Raw genomic sequence first — 12492 nt, forward strand, 5'->3', positions numbered from 1 at the left:
TCAGCACACGCAGGGGATGCATAGTCTATAGATAAGCAAAACAGTTTGTGAAACCACTTATAGGAGTATTAATCAGGATACTTAGACATAGTTATTTTGTTGCTCACTGACTCACATTGTAATAAAAGCAAATTGCTATAAATTATACTTACAACTATAATTAGTATACATTATAATGAGCTATACCATAATTAATTAATTAAACTGTAAATAATAGCGTTATTGCAGATACTAAAACAAAGAAATTAGCAGTGCACTGTTTGCCGTTGTTAGGGGGAGTACAAGTAGGAGCAAGAGGAGATAGTCTCGGAGATACCAGAGCAACAACACACAGTTCATCGTTTTCCTGGTACACATTAGAGAGCGAATTTATAGTACAGGTGTTGATGTAGTGATGGATAACGGTGCACCTGCTCAAGGATTTCTCCGCAATTGCAAGGATATTATATTGGTAAGAAATTTCAGAGAGGCGTAGATTGATGGTAGTATGTACAATAGTGGTACAGATCACCAGACCAGCGTATAAATAGGAGTTTTTATCAACCACTATTTTTGTAGACAGCTCGTCTCGATTGAAGCAAAAGTTAACGATAAAACCAGTTTGTATACCAGTTTTCTGATTCAGAAACTCGTTATATATTTCCAGGTCATTATATATCACTAGAATAACTGGGCAATCACATGAGCTGGACACAATATCTTGAGATGGGGTAATTGAATATGTTAGACTGGACCCATCCAAATAATAGCCTTCGTCAACGTGTTGTATTGGTCCAGTTACATCCAAAGACAACGACTTATTCATTACTGTACGTTCAACATCCAATTTTTGACAATCGTTGATCGTGAAGTCAATGAAGGCCCCTTGAGGCAGCCAGCTCCCTCCGAATATAGATAAAATTAAGAAATCGATTGTATGTTTGATAAATGAGTCAACGAAGATTGCTGACACTTTAGGCAGTTGATATATGCTGTTTACATTGATGGGTAGGTCTGATGCAGGAGTCGTGCCACCTGCTACGGTGACGTCTATTGTAGCTGTATGAAATGTACTCACTGTTGGAGTCGATTCAGAAACAGTAGTATATACGATGGGTGGAGGTGAAGTTGACGTATCAGAATGAGATAGCTCTAGTTTGAGAACAGGCAGTAAGACTGCTAAGACCACCACTGTTAGTACCACAATGACAACCAATAGGATTATTATCGTCAACAGCCACGACCATTTGCAACGCCTTGAATGCTGAAGAAAGTTAAATTAAATTCGCATTCATTGTCATGCATGCACAGCCACATGCATCTGCACATGCACATGAGTACATGAAAGTAACTAGTTTAAGCTTACCATTGTCACCAGAGATTGATCGCCAATGCTGGATACTTCTTCGTGATTGGTGTCAGTTTGGTTTTCATGATCTGCATTCATGCAATGTTGTTATAAAATTATGTGGCTCCTGATAGTTTGGAGTGTATTTATATACCTGTAGTGATGTCAAGCTGACTTTTCTGCTTCACCTCACTGATGTTAGTCATTTCTATTATGCCGCTATCAGACGCTTAAGGAGTATAATAATGATTGTAACTCCGAGCAGGTATATGTACCACTAACCATTAGTAGCCAGTGAAGATGAACTCAGTCTGTACTCTGTATTTCCGGTAGCTTTAGTAAGACGTCTTTCGACCACCTTAGCGAGATCACTGTGCCCAATACTAGAGCGTGAGAGAGCCTCAAACACGTCTGTCCAGTTTCTCTCTTCACCTTTTAACCACTCTGATAGACCCTCAAGATAGCAGTTATCAGGATCTTCACTACATCTTATATTGATAGTTTCAATAGTAGTATTATTAAGTTGCAGAGCTAACAACATCTGCTTCCATTTGGCTCTAGCTTGAAATGTTGCTTCATAGACTGCACTAAGATCATTCAAAGTTATTGGATTTTGGAGTCCTTCACGATGGTTAGAGCGATTATGCATACCTGCTGAGTTTGCTTGATCCACAGCTTCTAAGGCCTTGCAAAGTCAATTTGTAGTTTCTCAGGCCCTGCGCTTGGAAATTGACAGCTTTACAAAAAAGTTAAATATCACGTGACCTCAAATTAAAGGCACTAAAAGAAAAGAAAAGGAAAAATGTTTATGGGTTTTTGATCATGAATAATTATAATTATGACTAAAATTAATTAATGAAAATTATGCACTTCTGCTTATTAAGGAAGTTAGGGGTGTGTTTTCAATTAAAATTCTATGAATATCATTATCATTAATATTTATCAAATGTCTCTTGCTATTTTAGAAATAATAGCTTGAGAAACTACAAATTGACTTTGCTTGGCCTAACTCCTTGTACTTCATCCACAGCTTCTAACTCCTTGTACTTATCTGTAAGCACTGATAAGAGGAGGTCATCATGTCGCTCGTTCCTTTCCCGAAGTATTGTAATGAATTTATCATAAGTTCCCTGAAAACTTTTGACTTTTGCATGCTTGCAATTTTAGCACTATAGTATTCTGGCTTTATCCGTGTTTGTTTTGTCAAGCTGATTGATTTCCTGATTCGTTTCGTATGGTATTAAATGGTTTTGAAACATAACTCCAGCATTTCCTCCCGGATCTGAAGCAAAGTCAGCAACTAGCTGCTCGTTGCAGCTCACCAATACATTGTAACCAACATTTGTTGTCATATTGCACCACTCACAGACCTGCCATGCAATAAATGTATAGCATTCTTATACCAATGTTGTCTCAATACTTACAGTCTTTGCCAGAGTGTAGATTGAAATAGAGATTCTACTGAGGTTTTAAGTTGCAGCTAGCTTCATATGCACACTGGCGTAACATTTTTAATTAATGTATCCCAAAAAGAGCTATAGTATTCATTACAGGGGATTTTTCTTTTCAGTACATGCAGTCATGAGATTGAGTGTGAGAGCTTATTCATGCACTGTTACACTTGCACTGCACATGTTGCATAAAGGTTCCATATGGAATGCACAGAATTCAAGTTAAGACATCATGTCTCAGCCTATCAACAGTATTATAACACTCCTAGCTGACAACGTCCAGTCAGATTGTTGGAACTCTTCAGTCTGTACACATTCTTTGAATAGAGACGTCAGTTGAGATGGGATAAAAGTTTACTCCAACGGAATTTCTCTGTCAAATTATGTATGCGGACACCGAGGTGCTTGTCAAGACCGGAAACACGATCATGGCTGCATGTGCAGATAACTTGCTACAGCAGATGCCACACCTGCATGCATGGGATGATTAGAATGACATTCATTAGCTGAACAAACACACAACTCCCCCAGAGCCACTATGAATATTATTCACAGGACCACCATGCTACTACGATTTTAATAAAGAACGTGACAATGTTAACTTGTCTACACCATTATCCCTACAACGCCAACAGTATTTTCAGGGAGTTATAGCAGCACAGTGTGTGAACATAGACTCACACATTTCTGTACTAGCTAGCTGAGTTACCTGGTAATGTGGCAGAGACAGTTCAGTGCAGGATTTCTTTCTCTTTGATGGCTTTTGCCTCTTCGGTTTGTCTTCTTGACCAGTTGAGATTTGCCGACATCTCCTCTGTTTGTTACTAGCAGTGAGGTTGAGATGGAGTGTGTGGGGGCGGGTAGTGTGTGGGCGTGGAGTGGGTTAGGAACAGTGACCGTACAATCTCTATTGGCTGCTTGAGTGGTACAAAAGTCGTTTGATTGGACGAATGAATGTTGGAACAGGAGGGATTGGGTATATACCAGAGTTAGTTTTAACTTAATGAGATCATGAATAATTTTGCTCTAATTAGTCAAGTTATCACACCACCTCAGGCTCTGCTATAAGATTGGGGGTGGGGCTCATTTTCATAATAATAATGCTAAAAGCTTATTGTTCACTTACTGTCAAGCATCATGTCTGAGTCAGCTGAGTACAAAGCATTCAAGGACTGTCACAGCAGTCTTATTACTTGCATCAAGCAGTCTCCCAAAGATATCTGTGATCATTTACTCCCTTTTGAGATTCTAGCACCAAACGATCGAGATTATCTCAAGAATGACACTCATGATGATGGTGACAAAGCACGACGAATACTTGATGCTGTACTGCTCCAGATGGAAAATAGTCCACTGGTTTTTCATTCATTCGTTAGTGCTCTTGAAAAAGCTGGTAGTTTTACGAAGGCTGGTGTACAAAAACTCAATGATGCATTACAGAGACAACATCAACAGTGCGATCAAAGTCAAAGAATAGAAGAGAGTGGTAGGTTGTATAAATATAAATCCTAGATTGTATTATGAAAACCCAACTCATGGATTACTATGTATGCAGCCAATATCCGTAAGACATTGTTAACTGACCTATTTTTATGATGCCTATACTGGACTATAGCGGGTTCCGAATTAAAGAAGCGTATGAAAGGATTGAAGCCCAGATCTAGAGTCAGCGATGCATGAAAGCATACCCAACCAATCAAATAACTGTATAATTATATTATAGACTCTATATAATTATATCTAAATCTACAACAATTTTCACCTCACTAGTCTAGCTGGAATTAAAAGGAGAAATCAGAGTACACTAATTGACCTTACGTGCCAATGTGTATATAGAATAGTGTATAGAGCAATCTCACTTCACACTCTGTATAGTAGTTGATTTTAATAATTTAAGGCTTACAAAGGCTTGCATTTCACGTGAGTTGAAAAGTGACTTAAGTGTGTGAAAAGCAAATTAATCTCAGTTCACTGATTTTGTATATACAGGATATGAGAGCTATCCAATAAACCTGCTACAACCATTTCCTATGCCGTTTGGATTTGTCATGGCTGACGAAACTATATCAGGTACTTTCTTTATAATTATAAAGGCTCTATTTATAATAGGAACTGTACTGTAACACAATAGTGGTACTGGCTTCTTTTCTTCATACATGTACTGTACTACTATATACATAGGCATTCTTGAATTACCCTCCGTGGATGATAAAGAGACACTACCTAATCCATTAGAGCACCCTCCTGATGACGCTGAAGTAGGAGCAGACCTCAGAGCAGCTGCAACAAGTCGACAAGAAGCCCCTACTGGTATATATGTGAATGGAATTAACAGTTGTGCTATAATGTGTGTTTACTAATTGCTACAGTTGATACATTTGAAGGACGATTGCTACAAACCTTCCAAAGTAGAGAATTTGAACAAGCCATTGAGCTTCTATCTCAGGCTGAAAGTCAGTACATTGATCTGAGAGGTGTGTCTGATGCAGATGGCAAAACTCTCCTTCATCTTGCATGTCGTAATGACTGGATGGACTGGCATGGCATTGTGTGTAGCCTCATCGATAAACACCATTGCGATGTCACAGCAGTAGATGAAGATGGGAACACACCTCTTCATGAGGCATATCAATGTGGCAATCTCTTATCAGTAAAGTATCTGCTTAGCTTACCGACTTGTAATCCTGATGCAGTCAACAAGCACGAGTACACTGTGCTGAGAATGGCCCTTGAAAAGAATGACAGAAAATCTGTAAGAAATCTTTTAGCGACAGGACGAGTCGATCCTAGGAAAGGTAGCTCATGTGGTCATACATATCCAGAACTACTTGCAATAAATCAGCTTCAACCACAACCACAAAATTACGATGGCTCAGCTCTTCAAATGGTGACTCAGTTCGCAAAATGTATGGAGAGTAGCAAATGCAGTATTTGCCCGCCTTTCACTTCTTATTGCTTGCGAGATACCCTCCATAAAATCTTGAAGAATCGTGATCAAGTTTCAATCCCTAAAATAGTAGATTGTATTAAAGAGAACATGTTGCCTCTTCCAGCAAACCCAGACGAGATTCATGATTTGCTTGTGGATATTCAAAGCTTGTCAGACGAGTTTAACATATGTACTAATGAATTAGGGGAACTTCAAGTTCAAAGAAGAGACACAGCTTTAAGTATGTTACAGTAGCTCTATTGCATTATAACTATAACTGTGTCATAATTATGTATACAGGATATGAGAGCTATCCAGTGAGCCTGCTACAACCATTTCCTATGCCGTCTGGATTTGTCATAGCTAATGAAACTATATCAGGTACTTACCGTATAGCGGGTATATTTCGAGGGTACAAATGTTCGCGGTTTTCGCGGATTGAGTCTGTACCGCGAAAATTTATACCCACGAAAATTTATGAATAGTAGGCGTGTTCAGTATTATGGATTCGAGGCTAACGGTGTGGCGGTACAGCTGCATGTTGATGTGCGCATGCGCCAAAAGGCTGGAACTCAGACCACGAAAATAAAATCTGCGAAATCCTTTGTAGAGGTCCATCCGCGAAAATTTATACCCTAGAAATATACCCGCTATACGGTATGTTATACAGAAGGCTATGTATAGGAAATTATAACTATGCTGATACAGCTCTTGTGCCAAATATAGTTAGCTATGATGCAGTGCTAGTATCTCTTCTTTTCTTGTGTAGTTCTTGAGTTACCTACCATGGGCGATGGGGATGGAGAGACACTACCTGATCCATTAGAGCACCCTCCTGATGACGCTGAAGTGGGAGCGGACCTCAGAGCAGCTGCAATAAGTCGACAAGAAGCCCCCACTGGTATGTGACTGTAGTACTTGTGCGATAATTATGACGGATGTATTAACACAATTGCAGTTGATTCATTTGAAGGACGATTGCTGCAAACCTTCCAAAGTGGAGAATTTTACCAAGCCATTGAGATTCTATCTAAAGCTGAATATCAGTCCATTGATCTGAGGAGTGTGTCTGATGCAGATGGTAAAACACTCCTTCATCTTGCATGTCGCAAAGGCGGAGTAGACTGGAAGAGCATTGTGTGTAGCCTCATCGATAAACACCATTGCGATGTTGCAGCAATGGATGAAGATGGGAACACGCCCCTTCATGAAGCATATCAATATGTCAATCTCTCAATAGTAGAGTACCTGCTTAGTTTACCGACTTGTAATCCTGATACCATAAACAAACAGGAGTACACTGTACTGAGAATGGCCCTTGAGTTAAATGACAAAAGGACTGTGAGAGATCTTCTAGCGACAGGACAAGTCGATCCTAGAAAAGGTAGCTCACGTGGTCATACATATCCAGAACTACTTGCAATGAATCAGCTTCAACCACACAATTACGATGGCTCAGCTCTTCAAATGGTGACCCAGTTTTCAGAGTGCATGGAGAGTAGCAAATGCAGTATTTGCCCGCCTTTCACTTCTTATTGCTTGCATGATACACTCCACAAGATCTTGAAGAATCGTGATCAAGTTTCAATCACTGAAATAGTGAATTGTATTAAAGAGAACATGTTACCTCTTCCAGCAAACTCAGACAAGATTCATGATTTGCTTATGCATATTCAAAGCTTGTCAGACGAGTTTGACATACGTACTGACGAATTAGGGGAACTTCAAGTTCAAAGAAGAGATACGGCTTTAAGTATGTAGCTCTATATTGTGATTATATGTCCATATAATTATATACAGGATATGAGAGAAATCTGCTACAACCATTTCCTATGCCGTCTGGATATGTCATGGCTGATCAAACTACATCAGGTACTTTCGTTATATCGAAGGCTCTATACAATTGTACTGTATGATATAACTCCTGCGTCAAATGTAGGCAGTCATGCATATATACACATGCAGTGCTGGTTTCTCTTCTTTTCTTGTAGACATTCTTGAGTTACCTACCACGGACGATGGAAAGACACTACCTGATCCATTAGAACACCCTCCCGATGACGCTGAAGTGGGAGCGGACCTCAGAGCAGCTGCAACAAGTCGACAGAAAGCACCTTCTGGTATGTTTACAGTATACTTGTGCAATATAACGGATATATTTAAACAATTGCAGTTGATTCATTGCTGCAAACCTTCCAAAGTGGAGAATTTGAGCAAGTCATTGAACTTCTATCGCAGGCTGAAAGTCAGTCCATTGATCTGAGAGGTGTGTCTGATGCAGACGGCAAAACTCTCCTTCATCTTGCATGTCGCAAAAACTGGGTGGAATGGCACCACATCGTGTGTAGCCTCGTCGATAAACACCATTGCGATGTCGCAGCAGTGGATGAAGATGGGAACACACCCCTTCACGAGGCATATCAATGTGGCAATCTCTTATCAGTAGAGTACCTACTTAGTATACCGACTTCTAATCCTGATGCAATCAACAAACACGAGTACACTGTACTGAGAATGAGCCTAGAGGCAGATGACAGAAAAACTGTAAGAGATCTTTTAGCGACAGGACGAGTCGATCCTAGAAAAGGTAGCTCACGTGGTCATACATATCCAGAACTACTTGCAATGAATCAGCTTCAACCACAAGATTATGATGGCTCAGCTCTTCAAATGGTGACCCAGTTTTCAGAGTGCATGGAGAGTAGCAAATGCAGTATTTGCCCCCCTTTCACTTCTTACTGCTTGCGTGACACCCTCCATAAAATCTTAAAGAATCGTAATCAAGTTTCAATCACTGGAATAGTGAATTATATTAAGAAGAACTTGTTACCTCTTCCAGTAATCCCAGATGAAATTCATGGTTTACTTCTTGCCTTGTCAGACGAGTTTGACATGTGTGGGGAGCCTACTAACAATTTTGGAGGAATTCAAGTCAAAAAGAAAGGTATTAAAGTGGGTATATATTTCATGTGCACAGGCATGTATAGCAATTGTTACACGCTTATAATTATATTCCACAGGAGCTAGATCTGCAGCAGCACACTTTCAACATGATATTCAACAGCAGAGGGCAGGGCAATCTCCTGGGAATTTCGAATTGCTTGCAGCTAGCAGCTTCACTGAAGTTGAGGTGCCAGCTGCAGCCAAAAATATCACTGAAGATGAAGAAACACCTGACTACCACTCCGATGCAAGTGACGCAGTGCCCCTTTTGCAACAATCACATACAGAGGTATATAATACCAATACTAGCTATGGCAAAAAGGCAAAAAGGCATACTAAACGAAATTCTAGCCACGCATCTTCTGATAGGAGCTTAGTACTTTAATACGTGTACATTTTAGAACCTATATTTTCTTAAACAGGTGCAGAAATCAACACGAAGTTGTAATATAGATGAGTCCGACGTTTACTGTGCATATACAATGTGCTTATTTTGTTACTTTTGTTGGTTTGTTGTCTTCTTGATTCTCGGAATATGTGGTGCAGTATTGTACAATGGCTATTCATTTGTTGGTACTACTGATGTGGTACAAATTCACCGGCAATCTGTGCCACTAATTGCTATTCATAATTTATCAGCTAATTTCATTCGGCTCACAGAGATCAATGAAACAGACTTAGTCCCCATTAGCTTCTACATGTTAAACGATTGCTCTTCTAAAGATGTATTTATAGACATTAAGATCAATGAGATTGTGACTGTAAGCTTTGACTCTCCGACTGACAAGAGCAAGGCTGTTACTGAGTGGTATCTCCTTGGAAACACTACACTTACTGTAGATATCACCACTGTTGTCATTTCTAACTTTTCAACCAATCATTGTATTGCGTTTTTTCTTGTTTTCGACAGTGTCAACAAGTTCTCAAACTTCATTTCAAGTTCTTCTTTAGATAAAGAATTCTATTACAAAGAATGTATTGCAAATGAAAAATCACAAACGATGAATATAACATTCAACAAACCATCATACTACTATATTGGTTTGTACACAGACATTCCCACTGAAGCTACTACTTTCTCTTTACACTTTCTCGGAACATATCTTCAATATGAAATTTCAAACGGGAACGCTGTCTGTACTATAGACTCTCTTGATAATTTAAATTGTGATTTTTCTCCAAATATACTAAATACCAACCAGCAAAGTTGTATTGTTGGTTCTGTTCCACCTATATATACTGATACACCATTTGGAGTAAAAAGAGCAACTGTAGCCCTTTACACTGCTGCTAACTCAGACGCAGCAATAGATGCATATTTTTTTATTCCTCTGTTATTGTCTGTTTTCTCATTTTGTACTGTGACTATATGTTTTTGTTCCAAACTTTTTTATGATAGTTAGTGATTTATGATTCATGTTTTGAAATTATTGATCTCGCTAATATTGGCCTTATAACACGGACAATATTTTTAATTTATACTTATAATTATATACGATGCATATGAATTAATATAGATCAGTACTGACCCTATAGTACATAATTATTGTGCTGCACATGCACGTACAAGTGCATATCATTGTTATATGTACCCTGTACTCCCCCTATGCAATGAGCCCTCATCATTCCCAAAAAATGTGACATAATAATTTTAAGACGTAGACATAAGACGGTAATCTTCTATTGAATATCCACTATCAGTGAAACAATCAATCCATAATAATCACAGAAGATCACAGTTCTGCGAAAACACTTCTAAGTGTTTACGATATAGAGAAGATTGCCGTCTTATAAATACAACTGACACAAGCATGATTCTCTTATGACAAGCCATTTTTGTGATTATGTAAAACTTAATGTAATTGTTCTTTAATTAGAATTATCTTCTATAAGTGCAAAGATTAAAGGCGTGGCTTCCGGTAAGCAGTCATTTCCATGAACATTGTGCAACGAAATGCTTTTAGAGGCCATGATAATGCATTCCATGAAATATAAGTGCCTCAAAAACTTTGCGCTATACTGTATATATAGTTGCTATGCCAATTTTTAGAACAGTTAGTCGGCTATAATTATGAAAAGTATGGGCATGTAACACAAGGGGACATTTCCTTGTATAAATCATTGACTCACATGGCATGAAAATCTCAGTCTAACATATATAATTTTAATGTATACATAATTATAGTATATACAACAGTATCTTAGCAACTACCATGAAGTTAAATATTGCACATGCCAAAGCAAATAAGTTTGGAGTGCTCCGTTTGCCATTGCTGACACTCAAAGGACCAACACTAGTAAGATTAACAGGAGATACTATAGCAACAATACACAATTTTTCGTTGTCTTCAGTCATAGTGATACTAGTAGATAGTGAAATAGTACATTGCTTGATGTTATTGTCCTATAAAATGAAGCAGGATTTCTCACTAATCGCATGGATATTATACTGGTGAGAAATTCCAGAGATGCGTAGATTGATGGTAGTAGATACTAGGTACAATAGCGGTACAGATCACCAGACCAGCGTATAAATAGGAGTTTTTATTGAGCACTATTAAATTTTTTGCAGACCACCGACTTCTTCGGTTTAAGCAAAATATGAACAGAAAACCAGTTTGTATACCTGTCTTCTCCGCATTTAGAAACTCGGTATATATTTCCAGGTCATCATATATCACTAGAATAACTGGGCAATCATGAGCTGGACACAATATCTTGAGATGGGGTAATTGAATATGTTAGAATGGACCCATTCAAATAATAGCCTTCATCAACGTGTTGTATTGGTCTAGTTACGCACAGGGAGATCGGTTTATTCACAGCAACACAGTCAACATCCAGTTCTTGACAATCGTTGACTGTGAAGTCAATGAAAGATTCGTGTGAAAACTGGCTTTTTTTGAAACAGTGAAAGTTATCGAGTCGTATGCATGCTTGATAAACGAGTCAACAAAGATTATAGACCTCCCAGGAAGTTCGTATATGCTGTTTACAGTGATGTTTAGGTTTTTTTCTGATACAGGAAGGACTGTAGTCATGTCTGTTTCAGCAATTGTAGGAAACACTAAAGAATCGTCAGGAACAGTAGTGGGCAGAGTTGACGTTGTCCAAGGAGATTCAGAAACAGTAGTGTATACGATGGGTGAAGGTGAAGTTGATGTATCAGTATGAGATAGTTCTAGTGTGAGAACAGGCAGTAAGACTGCTAAGACCACCACTGTTAGTACCACAATGACAACCAATAAGATTATTATCGTCACCAGCCACGACCATTTGCAACGCCTTGAATGCTGAAAAAAGTTGAATACATGTATACATTCAATGCAATGCTAGCTTAGGCTTACCGTTGTCACTAGAGACTGATCGCCAGTGCTGGATATTTGCCCATGATTGGATGTGTCAGCTTGGCTTGTGCGATCTGCATACATCAGTGCATGTTATAAATAGAATTGGTCCCTCAGTGTTAACTTACCTGTAGTAATAACCAGGTATTGAAGATAAGGTGACACCTGACTACTCTAGTGCAAGTGAGGTACTACCGATTTTGCAACCTTCAGATACTGAACATGAGGTTTATAATACCGTAATCGTTCTAATTATAGAACCAATAAAAAATTATTATTTTTCTACAATGTACGAAAAAAATTGATTTTATATGGTAGTATACGGGCGTTATAAAAAAGGGCGTCCTAACCAAAGCTGGTTCTATAATTAGAACGCCTACGGTAGGCAGTTTCGCATTCCAGCACCATTTTTTAACCACTAATAATAAGTAAAAGTTCATCAACTTCTGCGCAATGCACAACTGGCCACGTGGACAATGTTCTAATAAAGCGAAT

The 12492-nt window shown here is 38.7% G+C and overlaps 3 protein-coding genes across 4 annotated transcripts in view; 2 read left to right on the top strand and 1 right to left on the bottom strand.

The window, feature by feature from the left end:
- LOC135345418 (uncharacterized) overlaps window positions 1–12492 on the top strand; it is a 46158-nt gene that overhangs the window by 5099 nt on the left and 28567 nt on the right. The window lies entirely within an intron of this gene.
- LOC135345415 (uncharacterized) lies at window positions 108–2830 on the bottom strand. Its single transcript, XM_064542841.1, has 4 exons — window positions 2752–2830; window positions 1482–2697; window positions 1346–1416; window positions 108–1243 (listed from the first exon to the last, which is right to left on the bottom strand). The coding sequence occupies exons 2-4, from the start codon at window positions 1531–1533 to the stop codon at window positions 200–202; spliced, it is 1167 nt and encodes a 388-aa protein (XP_064398911.1). The 5' UTR covers window positions 1534–2697; window positions 2752–2830; the 3' UTR covers window positions 108–199.
- Window positions 3863–10093, top strand: LOC135345407 (uncharacterized). 2 transcript variants are annotated; one of them, XM_064542830.1, is made up of 12 exons: window positions 3863–4264; window positions 4768–4848; window positions 4960–5088; window positions 5148–5948; window positions 6008–6088; window positions 6477–6608; window positions 6666–7460; window positions 7508–7579; window positions 7699–7827; window positions 7881–8651; window positions 8728–8939; window positions 9073–10093. In XM_064542830.1, exons 1-12 carry the CDS (start codon window positions 3916–3918, stop codon window positions 10051–10053), a joined length of 4533 nt encoding a protein of 1510 aa, XP_064398900.1. In that variant the 5' UTR covers window positions 3863–3915; the 3' UTR covers window positions 10054–10093. The 2 variants fall into 2 exon arrangements, with proteins under 2 accessions (XP_064398900.1, XP_064398901.1); XM_064542831.1 differs by having other exon boundaries at window positions 5014–5088.

This window comes from Halichondria panicea, chromosome 12 (genome assembly GCF_963675165.1).
Source record: "Halichondria panicea chromosome 12, odHalPani1.1, whole genome shotgun sequence".
In the NCBI taxonomy this organism is placed as follows: Eukaryota; Metazoa; Porifera; class Demospongiae; order Suberitida; family Halichondriidae; genus Halichondria; species Halichondria panicea.

Excerpts from the sequence above, each read along its gene's own strand:
- LOC135345415 (XM_064542841.1), bottom strand. The coding sequence starts at position 1,533 with ATGACTAACATCAGTGAGGTGAAGCAGAAAAGTCAGCTTGACATCACT. Across the intron at positions 1,417-1,481 it reads TCAGCTTGACATCACTACAG|ATCATGAAAACCAAACTGAC; the intron begins GTATATAAATAC and ends GCATGAATGCAG. Across the intron at positions 1,244-1,345 it reads ATCAATCTCTGGTGACAATG|CATTCAAGGCGTTGCAAATG; the intron begins GTAAGCTTAAAC and ends AACTTTCTTCAG.
- LOC135345407 (XM_064542830.1), top strand. The coding sequence starts at position 3,916 with ATGTCTGAGTCAGCTGAGTACAAAGCATTCAAGGACTGTCACAGCAGT. Across the intron at positions 6,089-6,476 it reads AGCTAATGAAACTATATCAG|TTCTTGAGTTACCTACCATG; the intron begins GTACTTACCGTA and ends TTTCTTGTGTAG. Across the intron at positions 7,580-7,698 it reads GGCTGATCAAACTACATCAG|ACATTCTTGAGTTACCTACC; the intron begins GTACTTTCGTTA and ends CTTTTCTTGTAG.